The sequence below is a fragment of the Trichoderma aggressivum genome, assembly GCF_033847375.1.
Source record: "Trichoderma aggressivum f. europaeum strain CBS 100526 chromosome Unknown scaffold_058, whole genome shotgun sequence".
Lineage (NCBI taxonomy): Eukaryota > Fungi > Ascomycota > Sordariomycetes > Hypocreales > Hypocreaceae > Trichoderma > Trichoderma aggressivum.
The window spans coordinates 154340-179360 of NW_026946424.1; the positions used below are offsets into that span (position 1 = coordinate 154340).

At 52.6% G+C, this 25021-nt stretch overlaps 2 protein-coding genes across 2 annotated transcripts; both read left to right on the forward strand.

Annotated features, from left to right (window-relative positions):
- Window positions 1–7638: 7638 nt before the first annotated feature.
- Window positions 7639–8887, forward strand: Triagg1_9760 (uncharacterized protein; the record flags this gene model as incomplete). Its single annotated transcript, XM_062904753.1, has 4 exons — window positions 7639–7887; window positions 8037–8131; window positions 8247–8305; window positions 8364–8887. The coding sequence occupies 4 exons, from the start codon at window positions 7639–7641 to the stop codon at window positions 8885–8887; spliced, it is 927 nt and encodes a 308-aa protein (XP_062751330.1).
- A 12815-nt stretch (window positions 8888–21702) lies between these two features.
- Triagg1_9761 (uncharacterized protein) lies at window positions 21703–23636 on the forward strand (the record flags this gene model as incomplete). Its single annotated transcript, XM_062904754.1, has 2 exons — window positions 21703–21907; window positions 22897–23636. The coding sequence occupies 2 exons, from the start codon at window positions 21703–21705 to the stop codon at window positions 23634–23636; spliced, it is 945 nt and encodes a 314-aa protein (XP_062751331.1).
- Between the last annotated feature and the right edge of the window lie 1385 nt (window positions 23637–25021).

The window sequence follows — 25021 nt, forward strand, 5'->3', positions numbered from 1 at the left end:
TCGGTGTTAAAGTTGCCCGTGCGGAAAAGGGAAAATGGATGATGATGAAACGCGTCTAAGCCAGAAGCTTTTTCCTTCTTCTCAAATCAATGACGGAAACAACGGTGGGATGCTTGGCTATTTCCCTCATGACAAAACTCGAACAGCCGCGGATTCGCGGGCGCAAATGGCACTGCATGGATTTTCCCAAAAAGCTAGTTTTATTTCCCTCTCTCTTGTTCTGTACGATGTTTTTTGCCCAATTGATGAGGGGCGGTTTAAGATTTGGTTTTGAAAGAGGGGGATCATCGAGCTACGACAAAGTACCCAACTGGCCATGTCGGGGGCTACGTTCTTCATCCCACGCCCATCTCGTGAGGCCAAAAAAAAGAACCAAGCGAAAAAAAAAAAAAAGGTCGATTATGATAACGGCGTCAAGACATCGCTTAAGTCGTCAAAACGGACCCCAAATCTCGGCCATGTGAGTGTGAGAACCATATCACACGCATGCTTGTAGGTCACAAAAAAAGCAGGTTCGGTGTGCGCCCGCAAAGGCGGCTAAGCTTGCCCATGCGCAAAAGAACATGGGGGAAAAAAGAAAAGAAAAGAAAAAGTAACCTGTAATAATGGACGAGGCGTGGCAAGGCAAGGCAAACGAGAGCGAGGGAATTGCTAGATGGATCCCCAGGTGGGGAGGAGGGTGTCCCGACAGAAGGGAACGATGAGATCGATGGCCCAAAGGAGAATCTCGTAATGTGAGAGATTAGCAAAGGGTTGAGGTTTCATGGGAGTGCTATTGGGAAATCGGACCACGGCGGCGACTTTTGCTTCTTGCTCGCCTCCTTGGCTACCCCCCTTGGCTGTACTATATTTCTTGAATCACGATCCATACAAACTAAAAGCCGAGTTTGCAATATCCCGGGTTTGATAACAGGACAGGACGGGAACAGGGCGGTCCTAACACGAATGCGGCGCCCATCAACCCTAACCATCCCGCTGGGAATCTCAAGTATTACCCTTTTGGGTAAGCCAGACCACCTCTGAGCGAGTCCCGGGGGGGAGTGGGCGTTGGCTTCGCTGCCTGTTTCCCTTTTCTTCGCAACTCTCTCTCTCTCCCTCGTGCCCAGCAAACTCGCTGGCGGATAACCGGCATTTTGGCACGATCCACTCCCGGTGGACTGGATCCGTACGACTGGGACCCCCTTGAGGGGACAAGGGGGGCGGGGGACAGAGCAAGCACGAGAAAGCAAGGCAAGGCTTCAAGAACAATATAGACGGCTGCCCCAATCGGGGGAGATGGGCAATTGCCTTGCGAACGATGGGCTACGGGCATAGGCTACGACTTTGCAATCTCCTTGGGGGCCTGCTAGTGTGACGATGCCAAAAAATGCTGCCGAGACAAGATGAAGCGAAGCGTGGGACCTGGGCCTGCCAAGCACGACGATGTTATCATAGCTACATGGGTGGTGACGACAAGGCTGTTGTTGGCGAGAAGTCAATCAACACCAGCAAAGACGATCCGTAACTAACTAAAATAAATACAAATAATTAAACAAGCTGGAATCAGGAAATGAAGGAAAACATGTTGCACTTTATCTCCGTCGCCACCATCACAAGCAAAATCCGACAAAACTCTTGTATCACAAGGGAATAATAAAACCGAACAAAAAAAAAACACCAACGAATCTTGCCGCAAAGTTCCCCCAAGGTTCCTCTCCACGGCATCAACCACCAAGCATCAACCTCCAGAATACACTACAAGTACAGAAGAAGAACCCCTTGCGGCATGCCGCGGCCATCCGGCGGCATGAAATTGTGCGCCGGGCGAATCTTGCCCCGAACGCGGTGGGTTCCCGCAGCGTTCCCAAACGGGGCTCCTTTGGTCATCGACCGCGCAGCTCTAACACTGATTGGCTGGGCCCATGGATTTGATATGAGGTCGGGATCTCCATGGTCCACAGCGGTAGAGGAGCGCCAATCACGGCGCTCAGCGACAGCCGTGCGTTGCCTCGCCCAGCCTGTTTTCGGTGTTCTCCCCTTTGCCCTGTGGTCGGGACTCCGATACCCAGGTAGAAAAATTGTAATTGATGGGTTCATGTTGATTAATCTGGGTGCCGAGCATCATTTTGGAAACTGGCAAGTTTCCACGGGAGCACAGACATTCTACAGCACCTTGTATAATTTCTTTTTCCTTTCTTCTGTTGGTTCTTCTTGCATTGGAGCAAGGGGTTACCGGCCTTTTGGTATAGTCCTGTCGGTAGGTCCCTAAACTCCATCGGGACAAAGCGTGTGGAATTGTTTGTTTCAATGCTTGTTCCCATTCCCACTTTAGTCTTGGTGTGTTTTTTTTTTTTTGCCCAAGCGGACAGCGCCTTCGGATTTCCGATCCTGGTAACCAGCTCGTCTGCGTTTTGGGGGTGGGAGGCTATTCTAAGGAACAGCGCGTGGGAATCTCCTCATATCCATGTCCGGCAGCTTGGAATCTATTTACGGATGTGGATGAGTTTACCTTAGCAGCTATTCGCTAGCTAAAAAAACAAGCAAGCAAAAGCAAAAAGGGACAAAGGTGGGTGAACGATCCAATCTTTATCCGTAACGGCGCCTTACAGAGTCGTACGATTTTTGGAACGCACTATCGTGCCGTTCGGCCTTTTTTTTGTATTGTTTTGTGCTTTTTTCCCCTTCATCTTCCCATGGCACTTTCATTTGGGTATCTCGTGGGGCGCTCTGGGATCGCGACAAGGCGTACCGCTTCTTTTTGTCGTGCAGGTCAGTGGTGGCCAGGATCATGTAAGTCAGTCAGTCAAGGGCTCTCCACCCAATATTGAGTCAAGGGCCACGGATTGGCAAGGTAAAATACCTAATTGCATGTAGCACCTCGTGCGTACACGTATACTCGTACGCAAAACAAGCATACGACGACAAGTAGGTATCGTATCTCCAGAAGCCGGCAACAGGGAATTTGTTTTCCCGGAGTATACGGAGTATACGGAGCTCCAGAAAGCCGTGACGCCTGTGTTCCCATCCTTGAGCTTGAGCACAACAACTCCGAGGTCAACTTTGGGACTTTGATCGCCCACGAGCGTTTCCCCACAGGGCCTTATCGGGGAGCAAAGGGCGAAGCAAACACAGCCTTATTCCCGAACAGACCAGAGCATCTGCGTTGCCACTTTGCGAGTGCCGCGGGCTTATTCGAGATGTGACAGATTTGCGGTCTTGGATTCTCCCAAAAGTCAAAAAAAAAGCCAAAACTCCGCATCTCGCTGTCTTTCCGTCTCACTGGTCTCTCTCTCTCTCTCTCTCTGCCGCGCAAATCATCTCGGGCTATACTTGGCGAATGTGCGCAAAAGACCGCACGCGAAAAGGCCGGGTCTTTCGTGCTCCGTAACCTACACCTTTCATCTCCCGCCCACATCGAAGGCGAGCGAGAGCCATCACAAAGAGGCTAACTCGGGAATAAAGGCGAGAGATCCAGCTTGAACTTGACTTAGTCAGAACTTGGCTCTCCCGTACCCGACAGCCATACAGTAAGCTCCAATTTGCGCTCGGGAGATGGCCGAGTTCCATTTTACCCCTCCCCCTCTGGGTGCCCTCTTTTTTAAGCTGCTCCCGGGCTTCTGATTGGTTCCCAGAACGCACCCCTTGGGCCAATTGGAGCGACGAACCCCCCGCGTTTCTCTTTCTCAAATTCTTTTTTGCCCTACTTTTTGGGGGCCTGGTTAGTCAGTGGTGACTAAACCGCTTCCGGAATTTACACATCGAAGCTTGCTAGCCTGCGCCTTTTCTCTTCCCCACCTCCCGCTTCGATTTGCCGCCAACCTTGGGGGGTTCTCCACAATTGGGGCTCGTGTTTGTCGGGGCCTTGCAAATGAGGTCAATCAAAATACCCCAAGAGACCCCAAAAAGAAATCTGCCGCACAAGCTCCAAGAGGCGCAAAATGCGTATCGAAGAAGCGTCTCCACTTTCGTCCGTCCTCGTCTGGGACGCGGCTCGCCTGGATGTACTTTGTATCCGTAACTGTATCTTTTTGGCATTGGGAACTTGGACTTGGGCCCCATATCTTTAACCTCGCTTCCGTCTCAATCCTACGGTACGTACCTGAGGCTACCGCCGTGGTGGGAGCCCTTTTTAGTGGTGGCATTGCAACTGGAGCCCAAAGAACGGAGCATGTACACGTACCCTGTAGTTGCCAAACCGACGACGTATACTTGGTACAGTATCTGGAATAATTGCTCGGTGTTGTGTAATCATCTTCGTCCTCGCTTAGGATAATTACAAACGATGGACAAAACATTGATCAAATCAAAATCGGGATGCAGATGGGATGCAGTTGCTGGTGCTGATTAATGCCAGGAGGTGATTACAATTCCACCATCTCATCTCTGCAGGATTCCAGGGTTGATCTGTGTCCGATTTGGACCAGTTCATCAACTTGCCATGGGGTTCGGCGTTCCAATGGGGAAATTATACAACACAAGAGAAGTACACCAAAAGGAATCTGAGACATTCGTGTTCCAGGTCGTCGGAAGCGGCAAGCGACGGGAAGGGCATCGCACACCACCCCCCTCGCTTCTACAACGTGCTACCGCTGGCAAACAGCAAGCGCTCCATTAATCTATTTGCCTTTTGAGCTTTGTTCGCTTTGGGAAAACAGGGTGTAGTTTGGGCATGTCCACAGACAGCTTTCGGGGGAACTCGAAGAGCTTCAAAAGGTATGGGTTGGCGACGCGTAAGAAAAGAAACGCCGCCAATGAATGATGTGCAAAGGGCAGATTGGCCGCATCTGGGCCACCCATGATGTGCGTGCCGTGGCCGTGCTAAGCCTTGTCAGTGGTGCATCATCAGCAAAGAGAAAAGCTGGGTTTTAAGCCGCACGCCAAGTGCTTGCGCGCGCGCGCGTCTGCAAGGTTCAAAGGTGAAGGGTAGGGGGAAAACCAAATACCTCGGAACGTGATAATCGGGGGTGTGTGCGTTCTGTTCGTTCGTCTGTCGTCGAAATTGCATTGTTACTGGTAATCAATCCTCGGGACTTGTTTCCTCCGGAAGCCAGATTCAAACGACCGGGCGCCAAAACGGGAAATTTGGGGTTGGAAAGGTTAAAGCCAATGAATGGCTTTCAAGATTTGGAATTGCGGCGCCAGGCGGCCGCTGGTAAAGTGCACACAGCCTGTGCTGGTGTTTTTTTTTTTTTTTAGGTACTTATACCTTGCTAGTCCTACGACATGGTTTAGTTAGTAATTGGGATAAAATCAAGGTCCGATATCGTGCATGGCCGATAGCCGTAGCAGGTACCTTGGGAGATTCGCAACTCGGCTACTCAAACGGCAAAAGCAGAAGAGAGTCACAAAATGACCTCAAAGGTTGATATCCGTATAGCCGCGTTGCCAAACGAGACAGACGAGAGAACAGAACCCACTCCCTTTCCCTTTATTCCCCTTTGCGCGCCCTAAATGTACATGTCGTTCTCGCTTGCACACCAACTCTGGGCTTGTTCCATTCCACCCCCGTCATCCGGCTACCCTTCTTTTACAACCTAGGTGCCACCTCACGGGACATGGACAAGGACGTGACATTTACGTACCTAGGTAGGCATTGCATTTTCGGTATCTCATCCTTTCGCCTCAACGTGCGACGAACAGCTCTTCGCACCAGCCGTGTGCCTAGTGCCTGGGGGAGAGAAGGCGCCCAAAACTGTCAAACGTCTTGTAGGAGGCAATCTGCGTGTGTGTCTGTGTGTTCTGCTACTGCAGCTGCCGGCGCGCATCTCAGCCTTACCACGTCGTCCGGCAGTGCCGTTCTAAAACAGCGCCAAAGAATGACAGCATCGTCATCAAACACCTCCTTTTCTGACTTGCATCTTTCCCCGAATGGCAAGTTTATAAGGTTCTCACGCGGATGATTGGCTGCTCTCCCTTCTCCCCCCCCGTCTCCTCTGATCCCCCTCTGGAACGTTTCCCGTCCTTGGCAAGAGCTGCGTCGAACCATGTACGAGTATGTAGTGCTCGTCGTCCTGCAAGTAGGTGTGTATTGGTGGGAAAAGAGGGAATTCTTTTCGTAGTCGTCGGCAAGCTACATGTACCTGGGACCCCCAAGCATCCGGAGCGGGCGCGCTGCCCTCCTCTCTCGTGCCGTGCTTCCCAAGCGAAGAGCTTAAAAACAGAAATCAAGTCAAGCACAGGACAAGAAGGGCGCAGCACATCCGCGGGAAGGGGAGGCTTGCCTGGAACGGAGCATGTCAAGGTGCTGCTAAACTAGACTGGTGACATCTCTCTCTACGAGTACTCTCTTGGCGAATGCGACAAGGAGGTGGTGGAATGGTCCAGAGTTCGATGGCCTTCACCTTGCCGGATCCGGTCGTTACTGTGTCGCAATGGTTGGCCCCCACGCCCGGGGATCAATTGATGCTGCAGCAAGAGAAGAGAGAGAGAGAGGGCAGCTTCGTCTTCGTTACCCGTACCGTTGCTGCACAGTACTGCCCGCGTAAAGCTTCAGATGATCCACCGGCGGCAAAGATGGGATGGGGAGACGGCCAGAAACAGCGCCCGTTTCACTCTGTTGGGTGCAAAGCCAAAATCTGGGTAAAAGTGGTGATTGCATGGAGTCGCAATGGAGTTTCCCAGGGACGACAAACCTCCGGACCGGATATCCAGACCCGGTGCCACGGAATGGGACACTTTCCATGGCCCTTTTTCTTTTCCAAGGTTTTTTTCTTCTTTTTACCTCGTCTCTCTTCCCGGCTATCTCTTTTTCCAGCTCGGTATTCCTTCTTTTTTGCTCATCCTCCGCGGCCGTGGGACCCCGCCCTCGCACGCACGCACGCACTGATGAGATCTCGGTGATGCCATTAGGGAACTCGATCATCAACAGCCACGGCGTGCCAAGCCCGGAGTCAATGCTTCTACTCCCCGAACGCTGCCCCTGTCACAAGGGGGCCGCCAGCGCCTGCACTGCACCGTACTGTACGAAAGTAATACGCACTGATCGCTGTGAGCGGCAGCATCACGGGTTCGTAACCTCGTCAGGAGGGAGTACGAGTATGCCTCGGCCACAAGGCGTTCGCCGTCCATCTTGTCACTCGAGGTTTAAGGTTCTTTTGTTCCCCAGGGGGTTCCAGACCGCCAGGCAGGATTTGAGGCTGAAGCTTGTGCAGTCTCTACCTGTACTCTTTCTCAATGCGGTGCCATCATTCATCCTTTGATTCAACTAATTTCCCAAGGGCCATTGTCGTGGCCCTATCAGTCCTTTCGCTTTCGCATCGACGCAGTTTCATTAGTAGTGACGAGCAAGTCGCTAGCAGCATCACGACCCTTCGTTTTGGGGGCTAGTTTGACGGGGCGGGGCCGGCTGTCTTTGCCTTTGCCTGGGAGAAGCGGGTAGATGAGGAGCAGCTTCTCCGTGACGGACCAGGGTTGCGAGTACTTGGTTTCATTCACATTTTACGGTAGTTGCATAAGTATCCAGTACCTCGAGTTTGCTTGGCCCTTGAAGCTTGTTCCGAAACGGCAAACCGTATTCAGGGCGGAGCCTGATTGGTAGCCCCAGAGATTGTGGGCTAAATCTTGCACGTCTTCCCAGGGCCGATCACGTGAGGTGCCGCTCTTCCCACGCCCTCGAAGGGGGTGGCAGAAATGCCGCAATGCCGCAATGCTCAATGCTCAATGCTCAATGCTCAATGCTTCTCTCTCCTGCAGACGCCGCAGACGCAATCATGCTACTTTACGGAGCTCCCAGCCCAGACCCCCCTCGTTGTGGATGCAGATTTGATCGACGAGGAGGCTCCCCCCGTCGTACGATTTGAGAAACAGCTCATTGGCGCTGCTGCATCTGCTGCAGCCCATCTGCTTCAGCCAGAGACCCTGCTGTTGCAGTTGCAGTTGCAGCCTGTCGCCGGTCGACAACGCATCGTGGTGCCCTACGAACAGACCGACACTAGGGGGAGAAGAAGGGAATTTGGAACAAACAAATAAAGTAAAAAAGAATTGCTCAAGTCACAGAAGCAATTAGGTATACGAGAGCTCCGTTTGTATGCTTTTGCGTTTGAGGCTAATCAAAAAAGGGAGAGCAGCAGCTCACCGAGCTCAGATTAGTCGTCATGCCTGCTGCTTTGTCAGGCTCACACCGGTTCATCTGTCTGCCTGACCCAGAGTGTCGGTCGGTACTTGATTTCGGGCTGTAGGGCTGGGTGAGAAAAGAGATGCGACAATCTGGACCGTGGCCATAGCTCTTGGACGCCGCCAGGTTGACTTCGCTACCCGATACAGTGCAGTGCCACGACAGAGATGCGGCCCCCAGCTCAAACTCGCCCATCCTCTGCTGTTCCAAGCGGTGAGTCTAGCAATTAATTCAACGTCTCTTCGGGGATGCCGAGCGGGACGCTGTGCAGCGGGCGTACGCGGTGCGGGAGGTCTGGGCAAGGATGTTGTTGGCCAGCAGAATCCCAGGGCTCTGTCCGTGGCCGCCCATTGGCTGCCCTGGCCGCATCCTGGCATCGACCTGTGCTGTCTTCTGGGACGCGGTGGGATGGCCTGGCCTGGTTCAGCCCTACGTTCTGTTCACTCCCCTCCTCTTCCCCTGATCCTTGCCGTCGCATCTGTGCTAACTTGGTTTAGACACGCCCCCCCCCCTCGCAAGGGTTCTTTTGGAACAGAGGCGCCAGAGCCTTTTTTGAACGATCCAATGATCTGCCTCCGCTCCCCTCCCCGAACCCCTCTCCCGGGAAGCAGACAAGGTGCAACGAGACCGTTTGGTTTCCATCTGCGGGCCAGGCAAGACGTGGCGTTTCCCCTGCCATTGGCCGCGTTGCAATGGGTCGCCGTCTCGAAATCGGTGGTGCAGTGCCAGAGATTCGGCGAGCAACCAGGGGAAACTCCCCAGCCCGTTGGGTTTCCCACAGCGTTTACTCCTTAGATCCCCGAAACAGGTATCGCGTCATGGCTGTCGCTGGAGATTTGAGATGGCAGCTTGGGCTGTTTCGAGTCGCCGATATCCAGCTCTGCCGGTAATTGGTATTACCATCACTATGATCTTCCTTCTATCCTGTTATTTCGACCTTTCAGCGCTAGTAGGGGGAAAGGGGGATCCATCTTGAAGCTCTGTCTAGAGACTACGAAGATAGTAGGAAACGCTGCGACTGGCTTGCTTGGTCGCATGGAGCTATTGCTAGCCATGTTGGCATTTCGGCTCCTGTAACAAAGGACGGACACCGCCAAGTAGAGCAATACGGCTCGCCGTCCTTCCCTGGGATCCGACCGAGACTGGATTGCGTACGCAGCCCGGCGGCGGCTGTTACTTCCGCCCCCTCCCAGCAATCGCCTTCTGCTCCGATGCTTGTCTGCTGTCCCAACGGTCCGTCTCGTCGTCGTCGTCATGGCTCCAGGACTCCCCCCAGCACAGAAAGGCGGCGTCGAAGCTTGTTCGACGACGAGAACAACTCGTGCCCAGTGCGCTCATGCCGTGCAACCCGTTCACGCTGCGTCAATGGTGACCCTGTCTGGCACCCTGGTCCACCATTGGTGGACTTTGGCCAGCCGGCCCCATCTTGACTCTCGTCGACTGCTCCCTGGTCGACCGCCCTTTTTCAGTGCGGGAGCTTCAGTTTTGCGGGAGAAAAGGCGGGATGGGCACCGCCGCAGTGGGCACGCCTCGTGCGCTGCACTGCAACACACAGCACAGCACTGCATATGTGGGCTCTTGCCTGAAGGTATGGAGCCCGTGACAATGCACACAAACTTTGGGAGCTGGTGTGGGCCTCGAAGCACAGCGAGAGGCAGACGGACTGGCCACGGCAACAAGGGAAAAGAGCTGGCTGCATGCAGCTTCTGCAGTGTCCACGTTTCCCTAAAGCTTCTTGCCTCCCCGGAATGCAGCTTCAGTCGCAGCAGCCTGCAGCCTGCAGCCCACAGGGAGGTCGTGGACTGCTAGTCTTGTGGAGGATGCCAGCAACGCTTGGCGGTTGTCTCGTCGAGGCTAGGAAGCATACCGTCTAATTTTGCTGGTGCTGTCTTGCGTCTCTAGTTATTCTTGCGGTCACTGCGGACGAGATGGCATCGTGATATCACAAATGATAACAACACCGCCTTCAGTAGTGGCAATCAGGCTGGCTGTGTTTCATCAAGATGCTGCACTCTGCAGTGCTAGGCATGCGTTTGCCCCCTCCCCCTCCCCCTCCCCAAGTCATTGGCATACGAGTACTACGAATACCCGTACTGTGGTGTTTCTTTTGTCATTATCCTGTCCTTGTCACCACTGCAACCACCACTTGCTCCCAGCCCACCCGAGTGGGTAGGTAGCAGTACCGTGCACAGAGCATCCAATCTTGTCCCAATACCAGGCAACTGGGAATAACACGCACAGTACTGTTGTACTGGCACTGGCCGGTCCGAGGCCGTCCTTTTGCGGGCGCCAGGGAAGCTGGGAAAGCTGGGAAAGCTAGGAAAGCTGGGGACAGAGAGAGCCTGGCGAGTCCCGGGTTGCGCAGTGTCATTATCCAGGCCGCTTTATTTTTTTTTGCTCCAATACCGAACGACTTGTGAAATCGGCTGCATGCCAATTAATATCAGAGAGCCCGTCTATTCCTTCTTGTGCTACCCGAGATGTTTGCCATTGCCAAAAACATCTCGCCTTCTGCACCTTGATGCCGCTATTCTACAATGTGCCGCGTCCGCCGCCCTCAAATGCGAGTACGAGCCAGTCAATGAACGCCACTGCTCCTTTGCAGGACGGACCAGATGAGGTAACGGCTTTGTCCCTATCACTATTCAACACGTGCTGGCCTCTCCTCAAACCACGGCGTCGCCGTATGCACCTGCCAGGAGCATCTTGCATACAGCGTTGCATACAGCATTGCATACAGCGTCGCATTCCGGCCCCTTTGGGCAACATTGACGATGTATCTAGATTGTACCTTTAGGCAGCGTACACCGTCTTCTGAGCCGCGACTTTTACTCCCTGATACTACCTCCTTACTCTACCTCGCGTTCTACATCGGCCCATTATCTTCCCACCTCTTTCGTCTCTCTCGTCTCTACTTCATACACGCCAGAAACGTTTGGAATGGGCTAGCAAAGCGCCTCTTTACCCCTTTGCTGGCTTCTTCCTTTTTCCTTTTGCTCGGCATTGAAGTGGCGCTCAATGGAGCTTTTCTCTTCAGGCAGCCATCAGGTAAGGGCAACTTTCTTCTTCTTTTCCCCCCTTCTTTTTAGGGGAGCCGGCAGCTCTCCATCCCCCTAGTCGGAGCAGAAACATTGGGGGATTGGTCAACCCACGAATGACAGACGAAACTAGCCCTAGATGCAAAACTAACCAGCTAGGTTGGGCTTCGGTGGCAGAAGTAGTGCCGCCCACCGCCTGCTACAGCGAGACGGCGCCTCGAAATGTTAGGCACAAATGTTCAAGCTTAATAGAACTCTGTTTTTTGGGGGGGAAGTCCTGTGTGAGGTGGGGGAGTACGCGGGTAAAAGCATCGTGGGATATCAATCCACGTTGTCTCTTCCCCTTGGTCAGATCAAATGCAAAGCTGAACTAATGCTGGACTAGATATATGCCTCTCTTCCTTCCCGACGGCAAGCATCGGAGTCGGAAATGGTTGTTTCTGTGATTTGATGATCGACGGCGATCGTACATGTATACGATTGACTGAAAAGGGAATCTCGACAAATCGCTTACCCCGGCGACGGATCATACAAAAGGCACATCCACATCTCCGATGATGCCCCCGAAACGCTAACCATGGTTATTTGCCGAACGGATTCCTGCTCCGTGGCGTGCTAGCCTCATTCACGTCGATAGGACAGTTAAGTTGCTGCGTGCCCATGCCTTGGCGTGTTTCTGCTTCATGCCGCCTTTCTAGTATTCCATTCACCTTCTTTTCCTTCTCCTTGTCTCTGTCTACCCTGAAAATTGCGCCTTTGTAACATGTTAAAGCGTCGTGGACTACGTTGGAATGCCTTAGTGCTGGCAAGGTCTCCCCCTATACCTGGGCTTTTTGTTTCTTTTTTTCTTTTGCCTATAAACCCATGTTGTTTTCATGCATGCAGCAAAGGCAAAATCCTATCATATCATGTGTCTTGGGGCGTATGTGGTCTGTAAACGTGGCTCACGTTTTCCCTAGCCAACCTGACCTAGTGTCTGCTTTGGGGGTTCTGCCTGCCAAAAAGAGACATGGTATGTGACGGAAGAAGAGATGAGAAGCAAAAAAAAAAAAAAAAAAAAAAACTAATCAGTGGCCACGGAGATTATCTGTTCACACAAAACAAGACAGACGCGCCGGGGGTTCCCTCTTGGCTTTGCCGAGTGAAGCTATCTTTGACATAGTATTGACACGGAATATGGCTTCATGGAGTCTCTTCATGAATCATGCTGCCGGGGTTGGAGTTGAAGCGAGCATTGAATGTCGTCTTTCTGTGCTTGTTGCGGGGCCCAGTTGTCGAGTCAGACTGTCAGAACCATATCTAAAAGAGGCACGGCAGGCGACTCGTAGGCGGAAGACAAACACCCGGCTGCCGTCGCGATATCCGGCTAGGTAAGGTCGAAAGCTGCCAGGAGTATAAAGTACTATCACCGTGGTACAGAGTATGTAATGAAATGTGGGCTGGGGGGCTTGTGTTCCAATGGTTCCCTCGTTTCCAGAAAGAGTCTCATGCATGGACATGGCACCTTGATGTTCGCAGGTGAGTCGCCGAACGTCAAAGTTGAAACGGCGTCGAAGGAGAAGAAGGCGCCGTATCTACTCCGTACTGGTAGGACTGACTATCAGGCGTCTTGGAGCAAGCCCAGTGATTTGATTCCCGGATAGGTCGGCGATGGCTGGGATGGCCGTGAGCATGGGGGTCGGGGAGCCGCAAAACCAGGGGCCCTGTCTCTTGGACGATACTAGTTGACGCGTTACTGCACGAAAGTCTTGAGCCAGTAAGGGCCAAATCAAGGCGCCGGACCAATACGGAGCATTGGTACACACCATTTGGGCTCCCGAGAGAGATTGGGAGGGTTGGCAGAGCACGTGGGAAATATGCAGCGGGCGGCAAGGCCTAGTTGCCCGGCTGGAGATGTTCTTTCTCGCCAATTTATTTTTTTACAGGGACCGAAATACCTCAGAACGGGAGTGAGTACTCGCCGGCACAGCATTTTGCTTGTATGTTTGTGTGAAATTTGAGAGAAACTGGGCCAGGCCCAGGCCAGGCCCAGGCATGGTTCACACCCATGACCATCGTATTCCGTGGGATACCCACGGCAGAGGCGAAAGAGGCTCGTGACCCAGCTCTCCAAAGCAATGACAGGAAACCGTAGAACGATGCTACCGTATCTTCCAGATGCACGCGTTCTTGAGCTGAAAGAGCCGGCATGGGAGAACGGCATTCTCCAGAGAGAAGCCCCATGACAAAGCGCCCTCCCAGGGGTAAAGACCTGGTGCTAAATCCAGGTACCAGTCGTGTTTAGTAAGGTAGTACCTAACAAGAAAAGGGCCCCTTCGAGAGACGGGAGAAGAAGAAAGAGGGAGGGTGGCACTACTCTAGAGAACGTGGCAGCAGCGTGGGAGGGGGGATTTGAAAGGATTCTTCCCAAGCAGATCCCCCCGAGCGCTTGCAGATGTGCGATGCGACTCTGTGTTGGGACACGACCGAGTTGAAATTCGTGCACGGATGGGATCTTGGCTCTGTTGATTGCGAGGCTAAAACCGTACGGGAAGAGCATGTATTACATGCCACACTTTTTGTACGTGGGCCAGGGGGGAGGGGGGTCCCGATGCAACGTCGTGGGCAGTGTCAAAACGCTCAAGATGGCATGTCGAAAAGGACTGGATGATTAGCAGGCATTTGAGGAACTGGCGTCGCAGAAAAGAATCCACGGGGAGTGTGCGTGATTTGGGCCTGTTCACGGGCGGGTCGTTGGTTTGAGCTGAAGATTCAGACAGGACAAGGAGGTATGTCATGATCTTGTTTTTTTTTTCCACACTCTCTTTTTGCTTCATGGGAGGGGGGTGTTCAATTTCGAAGGCCGTATACAACAATCGCCGATACGAGGCTCATTGCAGCAGAAAATGGCCATCTTCCCACGTTGGCGAGCGCGCCCTCCCCAGATTGCTGATGAGATTGCCCACGCTTTTCCCCCCCCATGTCTGCCGCCTCTCTGCCGGGCTCGGCCTCATTCTCGACTGGACTGGTCCTTTTTTTTTTAGACCTCTCATCTGGTTAATTGGGGACTCTTGTTTGCGCTGGGACTTGACTTGTAAGAGCCCATCGTGCCGTCATCAATTTTGCCGCGGTAATTGGCCTTACTGTACGCGGGACAGAAGGGACAAAACTGGTTGTCTCCATAAACTTGCCCAGGCCCGTTTCTGGCTTGGTGGGCTTACATGGGAGCCACGTACGTGACAGGCACAAGGTAATCGCTGCACGGTGGATCGCATCGCATGGGGAGAACAAGGCGAGCTCAAATTTGCCACCTTGTTTTCTTTTGCGTGTTCAGATGTTCGAGATAGGTGCACTAGAGGTTGCCAAGCCACCGGGAGTAGAACCGCGGAGAAGGGGGGATAGGAAACAAGAAGTTGAGACTCCACGAGGAGCATCTTGTGATGTGTGGATCACGGATGGGTATCTGGCCCATGCTTTGGGGACCTGAGCCTGGGAGGCGTGGTGCGAGTAGTTTTGGTCACTGTCTTTGTGCCTCTGGACTCTCGGCCTGGTTGATGGGATGGGATGGGATGCTCCGTGAGATGAGGCGTCTGGAGAGGGGAGGAGGAGGAAACGAAGGGGGAGGCGATACCCCAGATCCCAGCCGTGATGATGCTCTGTTGAGTTTTGCTTTTTTTCCCTTCGTGTTTCACTTTCTTTCTTGCATTTTTCTCTTCTTGTTTCCTTTTTATTCCCATTGAGGCTGCCTCTGTTTCTTGTGGAGTTTGGGGTGGTTTTGCCCTTTCTCATCATCTGTCTGATGTCGACCAATTTGGCCTTGTGCTTATGTTCTAGCACTTCCCACTGGCTTGGCGGGATCATCGTCGTCCCTGGTCATGCTGCCCCGGTGCACTAGCACACTAGTTCAAGGGACAGAAAGAAAAGAGAGAGAGAGAGAGAGAGGGCCAGACCAATGCATGGCCTTTGCTCATTTGTTCCAAGAAAAGCAGAAATAAGTTGCCCAGGATAGACTCAACAAGATCGGGACCAGGGGAGGGGTCATGCCATATCCCGCGCAGAGTTTCCCTTTGCAGCACAGAGAGCGTAGCATCAATCACCTGTACTCGTACAGCACTGATTAACGCGTGTATGTAGGAGTACAGGAAGCAGAGAGACGTGACATGGGGATGAAGATTTGCCGGAACTGACAGGCAAGTGGGTTCCTCTGCAAATGGGCGTGGCAAATGGTTCGGACAGGGAGCCGGCATTGCAAGCCGCCTGCAACAGCAAAAATGCGCCTGTGGCAACAGTGATTGATTGCATGTGGATTGGAGACAACGGGCCTGTCAGGGCGCCGGTTAGAGTTGATGGCACCTCATCTGGGGCTCGTGCGTCGAGGGCACTAGCAGTCGCATCATCTGCCCGTCTGTCCCATTCCGTATTCATCTCGTCGGGCGTGGAGTGGGATGAAGGGAAAAGATGGAGATGCGGGATTGATAATGATGGGCATGGGGGTGTGAGGATCCTAGTTTGAGGTGGGAGAGAAAGAATAGAGAGAGAGGGAGAGAGAGAGAGCCGGGGAGCGGCACGACTTGGCCAAATGGACTCGGACAGACAGATTGCCATCGCGCAGCAGGATGCAAACGGAGATGGGAGATGGACGGCGAGGTGAATCCTTCCGAAGAGGGCATCTAGGCCAAAGAAAATCATTTGATGGCAAGGGTGGGAGCAAGGGGAGAGAGAAGCGCGCCATTGTGATGCAAGACGAACGACGCCATGCCGTTTTTTTCTTCTTCTTTTTCCCTTCTCGACTTGCAACAGCTTCTCACGATGACTCTTTTCTTTCCTGCTCCTTCACACCCTCCACGATGGAGGGGGGGGGAGAGACCCCCGATGCCACGTTCTTGCACGTTTCAGGGCAGCATTAGCGACCTTTGATGTGCCTTGTGCCTGGGGCCGCTGATTCGCGGCCGGCTTCTGCTGTCGGTATTGCCCGTTTCTGAGCTTCCTTTTGTTCTTGGTGGTTCTGCATCTTGAGGGGAAGGGGGGGTTGCATCGAGAGAGGGGAGGGGAGGAGAGAGAAGACGAAGTGGAAGGGAAGGGAAAAAGGGAAACCCCCGTGGGATTGGGATTGGGATTGGGATTGGGGGTGGGAGCAAAAGGAATCTGGCATCCATTCAATGTCAAAGCTCTTGGGAAGAACGCGTGGTCTTTGTTGGAGGAGTTGTCTGCCCCAGCTCATGGTGAGATTTATTTTTCCTTTTTTTTTTCTCGCTAGAGTTGCTGTTTTCGAGCAGATGTGCAGCCAGGCGTCTGTTTAGCTTTTTGGTCGAGATTTGCGGGGTGATGAGTTTACGTCTAGACCCAAGGAAAACAGGTTTTTTTTCTCCCTTCTTGGGGTTGGTGATCGTGTTGATTTTGACTGTCTACCTCCTTGACTTCTTATTGTCATGTGTTTGAGTTTGGTTCCCTGCGAGATGCCTCTGCTACATTTTCGGCGCTGCTGGGTCCCGAACCGTTGACGGGATTTGCCCCTCTTCAATTCCTTCGCATACGACGAGTACGAGTACAACTTTACGGTAGGAACAAACATCGAAACATGACGGCACCAACTTCACTCACGCACACCCTTTGACTCCTCCTCCTCCTCCTCCTCCTCCTCCTCCTCCTCCTCCTACGAAAGGGGTGGGTTGACGCCATCTCGTCCCATCTGCGACGATCCCCAAGGAAGAAGCGAGGAAGAAGCATCCGCGGAAGCACAAGATGCGCAATGACATACAGACTCGGAAAGCTGTCTATTCCAAAGGAATGAGAAGGCGGCCAATGAGGATCTGTCCAAGATCTGGCGTCTCTGATAGTGTAGCAACAGCAACGACGGCACTACTGTACAGTACAGGTAACTTCAAAAATCCTTCCAAGATGTGATTCGCTTCGGTCTTTGCCCCTCCCCTCATTCCCACTCACACGCTTCCTTTTGAGGATCCTTTCTCTTTTTTTCCCTTCTTTCCTTCTCGTCACGTTCCATGCTGCTTCTTCAGCCTGGAGCGCACATCACATTTGTTCTAGAAAGCTCGGCTGCAGGAGTCTACTGCTGCGTGATGTGTGATGCGTGATGTGTGATGCGTGATGTGTGATGCGTGTTTCGTGCTCACTTGCGGGGCTTTGAGCTGAGCTTGGGCTACATTTTCAGCTTTCTTTTGCGGGTTTGCATGAAAGAGGTTGCTGAAGCGAGGTGGATGATGAGGTATAGGGTGGGTGTGAGGGGATTGCCAAGTAAAGTAAAGCAGTGACGGCATCGCGTATTCCGTGTCGTCCACCTCTACTCCGTACACTGCATGCATCTAGTTTCTCCATCTCTACACTAATGATGAAATGCAAGAAGAAGGAAACTCGCGTACGTACGAGTAGACGGGCTGCCGGACTTGTCAACGCGCCGATATCGATAGAAGGGTCACGGCCGGGGGTGTGTCTCTCTCGTATCCCGGTTTGCCCTTCTCTTTGCCTTTTACTTGTCTCATCTGGTACGTTATTTATCTCATCCCAAATCTTCCGAGATGCAGGCCCTGGTATAGGAACTACCTCGGGCGGGTAGAACTGTACTACGACATGTAACTAAATGGGCCCGCGGGATGGGCTCCGGACATGGCGTGAGCCTGCCGTGCCCGAGGCCGCTTTTGCACAGCGGCACATGTCAAGCCGAAGACCCAAAAGGGAAATGCAAAGTATCGTACCGCACGACATGAGCGAGATGGGCGAGATACAGGAAAACGCAAGGCAAGGCAAGGCAGAGTTCAGGTGAAAGGAAAAAAGAAAAGAGCACACAGGCCAACAATGGGGGTAAACGAATTGAAGCGGAAGGGATCCGAGGGAGGGGCGTGTGAAAGATGTCAAGTGTGATTGATGGTGATGGGTTTCTGATGCATCTAGCATCTGCACATGGCGAGGATTGAATGGTTGGAAGGGGGGGAAAAAAGAAAAGGGCTGGGGCGGTATGACTGGATTGAGACACGTGCGGAGGGTGCGGGATTGGGATGGACAAGGGGGATGGCCACGTTTTTTTTTTTTAATTGAGACTTTTTTTTGATGGATGTTTATGCCGTGCATTTACGGTTTCTGGGCCTCTTCTGTTTGAGTCATGTATAGTAGCATCGAGAGAGCGGGAGGAGAAGATGGGATTTGATGAGTAAGAATCATTGAAGAGATGCAGTTGGTTTTTGGTACTTGGAGGTTACATTGACGTTCTGGAGTATTTTTTTGCCAGGTACACGTATAGCAAGTGAGGTAAGACGTTGATTTACATGAACGAGTGGTACAAGCTCCGAGCACCGCGGCCAAGGCAATGGGAACGGCCATGAGGCAGCATCATAATGAGTAGCAAGATGGTGAATCTACCGGTCCATCAGGATGGAGTATTGCATGGAGTACATACATGGAGTACATGCTCGTACATACATGGAGGATGAGGAATGAGGATGGATGAGGATGGATAGACGATTTACTCCATTCGTCGACGGGCATAATGGCATGACAGCCTGTACTGTACGTGTACGAGTACAGTTACAGAGTTACAGTTACAAGCACGCCTTGCCCTGGCTGGATCTCTGGCCAGGGGTCCCAGCGTCCAACACTGGCACTGCACAGGTGTATGATGTGCTCTGCTGTACTGTGAGATATCCATTACATCCATGTACTGCTAGGTTAGTAGGTCCAGGTAGTGCAAGCAGGGTCCAGTGTGCATATACTAACCACTCCATGTACACGTACTCGAACCGGGCAGAAAACAGAGCGTGATTCGAGGCGAGGGTGTAGATTAACAGACGCTGTACTCGTACGGTACCTACCTAGTCTAGGACTTTGTTTGATCGCCCGTCAGTGTGTTTCTTTTTGTGGGTTGATTCTTTGTCAGTTTCTGGGCTGGTCCAACTCTTGCACCACACGATTCATCCCGTTTGTAGGTAGTCTAGGTACCTAGTCGGGCTTTTTAACTGCGCTGCGCCTCACCCTCGCCTATCCAAAAATACCTGTTTAGTCTAGGTCTCTTTTTATCTTTAGAAACAATCGCCGATGTTGTTTCTAATTGATTTGTCCTGAACCACTTGTTTTTTTTTGTGCAATTGATACGCATCATCGGTTTTATTTTTACTTGCTTCGTGAATCCCTGGGTGGCTGTATTGCAAGGGTGTGTGTGTATGTGTACCTACTAATGTGTTTTTGGTTTTATTCATTTTTGGACATGTTTGCGACGCTGGGGGTAGGTTAGTAGGCAGAACGACGCCGATTCACGCTGCCCATGTGGGAAACGTGCTCGTACGATGTGCATGAATATCGAATTCCAGGTCTTGCCGCATGAACAAGTTCTGTCCATGTAAGAAAAGATGTGATTCGTACGAGGTATATGCAGCGCTGTAGATGCAACCTGTATTACTGGGTAGTGGTGATAAAGTACATGATAGTAGATGCAAATTGCATGTACGAATAAGTACAGAGACAACACACGGGCAATGTAGTAGTATGAGTGCATAGGTACGAGGCCGCCCTGGACTTAGTGGCCAAAATGCACGGCGACAGACTCGGAAGCGGACCTATGCAGGACTGGGAATGTCCAAAAGGAACGTGTTGCAATCTGTGCCATCTTTCTTGTCCCGGTGATGAGGCACCGGGTTGGGGATGCCATGCAATGCTACTGTGCCAATCTCCCTGTCTAGCAATAAACCACAAATTTGGGTATGAACGCGAGGCCACTGCGTTTCGATACACCCTCATCATCATCATCATCAACAACAACAACAACAACGGTATGTATGGACGTGGCAAGGCAAGGCAAGGCAAGGGGTGGGGGTCCCCATCCAGAAGCAAGAGCAGGCATCTGTGCTCACTCCCCTTGTCCTGTCCTGTCCTGTCTGTATTGCCTCTTTGGCCTCATTCACTGTCTATGGCCCTGTCGTTGCCTCACGGGGTCCCTTGCCCTGCTCCCTCCCTTTTTCGTTTTCCCTGTACTCCGTAGTATCTACCCTCACACTCTCTATCTCTTCTCCAGCCTTTCATCTTGGTCTGCTTTCTCCTTAGGCGCACATCCCCCCTCGTCCGATGCCCATCGTAGAGTCGCATTCGAGCAGGGCTTCATCAGCAGCGGTATTTGTAGGAAATCACATTGAAATACACGGACCGACGCGGATAGCTGGGCTTCTTCCTCGTCCTTCCCCTCAAAATAGAGCCTGGCCCTGCCTGGCCCTACCATGCGAAGCCCGGCAACTCAATTGATTCGCCGGCGGGATTTTGCCATGTGCCGAGCACGCACGGGCACGGGGGAATGAGATGACGATCACAATGCCCGTCGGACGATGGAATGGAAAGGTACGGTACGGAGCAATGTACGGTATGATCGCCTTGGTGCTAGTACAGTACAGTAGTAGGAATCTTGAAACTTGGACAGGCCATCACTTTAACCCTCTCTGTCGATTGCTTCTTCTGCATACCCCCCCTCGTCTCCGTTGCCATCATACTTGCACTGCCTACTGTTGGGTAGTATGGAACCTACAAAGTGTGCTAAACTACATGACATACTTGCCGCCGCAGATGCCGTCGTCGTCGTCGTCGTCGTCGCCTGTTGCCTCGATACTCGAACTAGAGGATTGGATACTACTATTCTCGGAGCCAATAAATGCAAGACAAGACGCGCGCGTGTTAATAATGCTTCTGGTAGCGCCGGAAGCCCACTCTCTCCCATCCCTGCAGAATACTAGGTATAAGGGATAGGGAACAATGCTACATCATACACCGAGTAGGAACTTGTAAGCAATCTGGAGTCGATAGGCTACCTGTGTAGGTATCCAGAAGACAGCTGGTCCAAGACAGCTGTGCACAAATCTCACTGCCACGTGGAATCCCGTCCCCGCAAAACGATTTCACAACAAACACTTGCCGAGACGCTGGGCCGGATTTTCCTGCTTGCTGATTAACCAGCAGCATCTACACCGTACAACGACAAGTATGTAAGTGCTCCATTAGCACAGAGTAGCTATATGTACGAGTAATTGGAATCTTCAACGGTACATCCACATTAAACCAATCAGCTATAGGTAGTAGGTGCTATATGCGCATGCCCCAAGTACCTCCGTGGAAAAAGACAAACAAACAAGCACGTCTCCAGGGCGAAGGCTGATGAATGGCATCAGATTGCATCGCCCGCGCGGCAATTGTTGCTTGTGCTGAGCAACCAGAGCTGCAGAGCTGCAGAGCTGCAGAAAGATGCTTTCTTTGCCGCTGGCCGCCTTATGTAATGCTGGCGGTTTTATCTGATTGCATTTCACGTTCTGGCGCTTGATGTGTAATCTCCTTGTGCCTGCCCCTCCACCATGACAAATCCAAGCCCAGCACACAACACAGCTCCAGCATTACGTAGGTGCGAATACCTGAGGCTGATAGGGCAGAAGCTCTTGCTGGGTAAGTATCTTGCTGGCTGCCATGTGCGGGATTCTCCGCGATTCTCCAAGGCAAGTTCCTACGGGTATGGAGGGGTAACAAAAAGGGCTGAGGGAGGGAGTGGAAAGCTGTCCCGCGTTAGTACTTAATCGATACAAGACCTCTCGCTACCTATCCTCGTTCTCCTCCTCAATGACGACGGCAAGGCAGCTTCTCTCTCCCTTCTCCCTCTTCTTCCTCCTCTTCTTCAGCTCATTTTTCAGCCTCGCCTCGTCCTGCTTACGCCAGCAGCCGCAAGCTCTTCTATTCGCTACAGCATCGCATCAGCATCAATCCGCTGCAATGGCGCGTCCAACTGGCCTCATTGCCACAAAGGGCATCGAGCTCTTGACCTGGGGTAAGCAAGCAGGTTCCGCGCTAGCAGCCGCTTTTGTGCTGTGCTGCCTTGTTCTTCTTGTCATGACTCGCTGCATCCATCTGCACATCATATCCATACTATACACCACATACACACACACCTATATATGCCTACCTATACATGGCACACTGCACAGCCATCTGCATCTGCATCTGCTATACCGCCTGCATCACCATGTTTTTTTTATGCCCTCGTCTTCCCTCTGTGTCATCCTTATCAGCGATCCAAGGCGATCGCAAACTACTGCCCTGCTCTGCCCTGCTCTGCTCTGCTCTGCCCTGCTCTACCCCTTGGCCATGGCTCCAGCCCCCCGGTGCCTGCATTGCGCTCGGGGTCTTGGAATAGCCGTTAAAGACACGAGAATGCCGGCGACTGCAGGGACCAGGACGGTCAAAGAGACAGCTTTGATGACGTACTAGAAGGAAGGGATGCCGCGCGGTGATCTTCATGATGCGGCGTAGTAAGCGCCCATCAATGCCGCAGCCACCAAGTTCAAGGATGGGAGTCTAGAAGTAGAGTCCTGGCAAGATATGCAAAGCAAATCAAGCCGGCATCTCTTGTCCCAGCATCCCAGCAGCCCAGCTTTGCCCAGTGCCATGGCAAGGGCACTGCTTTGTCTCAGCCCTCCGACTCCAGACTCCCATCATCTCGCCACGGGTCCCAGCCAAGTGGTCAAACGGCGTCACATGGCTCTTTTCCAGCCATGACCTTGCCTCGCCGCGAGGACGAGTCAAAAAAGTTCCTGCTAGGCCAGGACGCATTTCAATCGAGTTCCCGTCGCTTCCGCCCCAATGATGGCAGTGATTGATATGTGCGAGTACATGCTTGTTCACGGGAAAAAATATTCAATAGTCCCGGGGAAATAGACGATCCCCCCGGCCATCCATCCTCCTTGCTCGCGTGCAAACCAAACACCCCCCTTCCTGGAGGATCATTAGTCACTGACCAGGGACTCTGTCCAAGAACAGGCACCCCCAACGGCCACAAGGCTAACATCCTGCTGGAGGAGCTCAAGGAGGCATACGGGCTCGAGTACACCTTCCAGGGCGTCAACATTTCGCAAAACGTCCAAAAGGAACCGTGGTTCATTGCCGTCAACCCCAACGGCCGCATCCCCGCCATTGTGGACCATGACAACAACGACCTGGCCGTGTTCGAGGGCAACGCCATCCTCGGATACTTGGCGCGTCGCTATGATACCAAGCACCTCTTCTCGTTCCCGGTTGATTCGGACGACTACACACGTTCCGAAGCGTGGATTGGCTGGCAGCACGGTGGCATTGGTCCCATGCAGGGCCAAGCCAACCACTTTGTGCGCTTCACCAAGGAAAAGATTCCCTATGCCATGCAGCGCTACGTGGGAGAGACGGAGCGTCTCTATGGCATACTCAACACCCGCCTGGCCGATCGCGATTACGTCGTTGGCCCCGGCCGCGGCAAGTACAGCATCGCCGACATTGCCCTGGTAGGCTGGGTCAACGGCCTGTCGTTTACCAGCACCTCGTACGACCAGTTCCCCAACGTCAAGACGTGGCTGCTTCGGCTCTGGGAACGCCCTGCGGTGCAGAGGGGCTTCTCTCTCACTTCGGCTCCGTTTTATGACCCGAGACAGGGCCTGAGCGAGGAGCAAGCTGCCAAGGTGGCCGAGGATAAGAAGCTTGTCGATGCCGCAAAGGAGCAATACGGATACAAGTACCAGTCTCCATAGACGAAGAAAAAAAAGAAGAAGAAAATGAGAAGCCGTTGAATTACCCCTCTCCCTCCCCTTGACGGTGTCTCGTTAGAGCTCGAGAGACGCTGTGCGAGCCCTCGTATAAACCCTCGCCGTCCGTGGTGTTTGGCCTTTGCATGTGTGACTGTGTTGGTTCGCTTCCTAGTGCGGTCGGAAGTTTACCACTTGGCGGGCGGTTGCTAGCTCGCCGGCCGGCAATTGAAGGAGAGGAGCATCGTGTATGTGCATGGTAGATGGACGTTGGCTCCTTGGTCATGAGATGGACGCCGGGCATGCAGGATGACGAGACGAGACGAGACGAGACAAGAGAGCGAGAGCGAGCGAGCAGACCAACAGCGGCCCCCTCGTCGACAACCTGGTGGTCGAAGGATCGAGCTCGCTAGTGATCCTTTGATGCCATGCCATGCCATGCCATGCCCTGCCCACGGTTGGCGTATCCAGAGGTACGTTGGAATACGGCCCTGAGCTAGTTGGATGTGTGAGTAACTGCAAGTACTGTATCTCGTCTCATCTCCGCCCGAGGGCCCAAAAGATGCCTGCTCTGATCATGACGCTAGCACGCGCCGCATCTCTGCTAGCGATTTGCCGGATCCACGAAAAAGGCAATGGACCAATTTCAATTTCGACGGTGCAGCAAACGGTCTCTCTCTCTCTCTATTTCTTAGAGTGCGCGGGCGCGGATTGGCGGCCCGAATAACAGTGAGGCTAGCAGATGGGGGGGTTTTTTTGCAACAAAAGAATGGAGGATTTGATGTTTGGTCCGGTTTGTGATTTCTTTTTCCGCGGCAAGGGCTTGTGCGTTTACGGTTTTTTTTTTCTTTTTCTTTTTTTTTTTTTTTTTTTTGCGTACTCGTACCTGAATAATAAGGGCGCGAAACTACGGAACAAATGAAGGGCGCAGCCGAAGCGATGCGGCACGAGATGGTCGATGCGATGCGATGCTACCTTGGACTTGGGGGAATCCAACCCCAAACCCGTACATACTGTGGCATCCTGCGTGTGTCATGTGTCAAAAAGGATCCCCAGAAAGTATCATATATTATAGTACCTATTTTAACACCCATTAGCTAATCCATCCAACGGTGTTTTATCCATCCTTTCATCTGCCGGGCGCATCTTGTTTCTGCTTTGGGGAATTGCTCATCCTCCTTCCTCCTCCTCCCCTCTCTCTTTTTTTGTCTTGTCTGTCTGTCTACCCTTGAATAATTTCCGGATCCCGCATGGATTTTTGTTCGCGAGAGCCGACGAGGTTGTCTTATTCCTGCGCGCGGACAATCAACCGGTTGAGTTAGGCGCCGCAATCACCAAGATCGTCCCCCTTTTTTGCGCGGTCGTATTGCGGTAGTTAGTAATAAACTAAC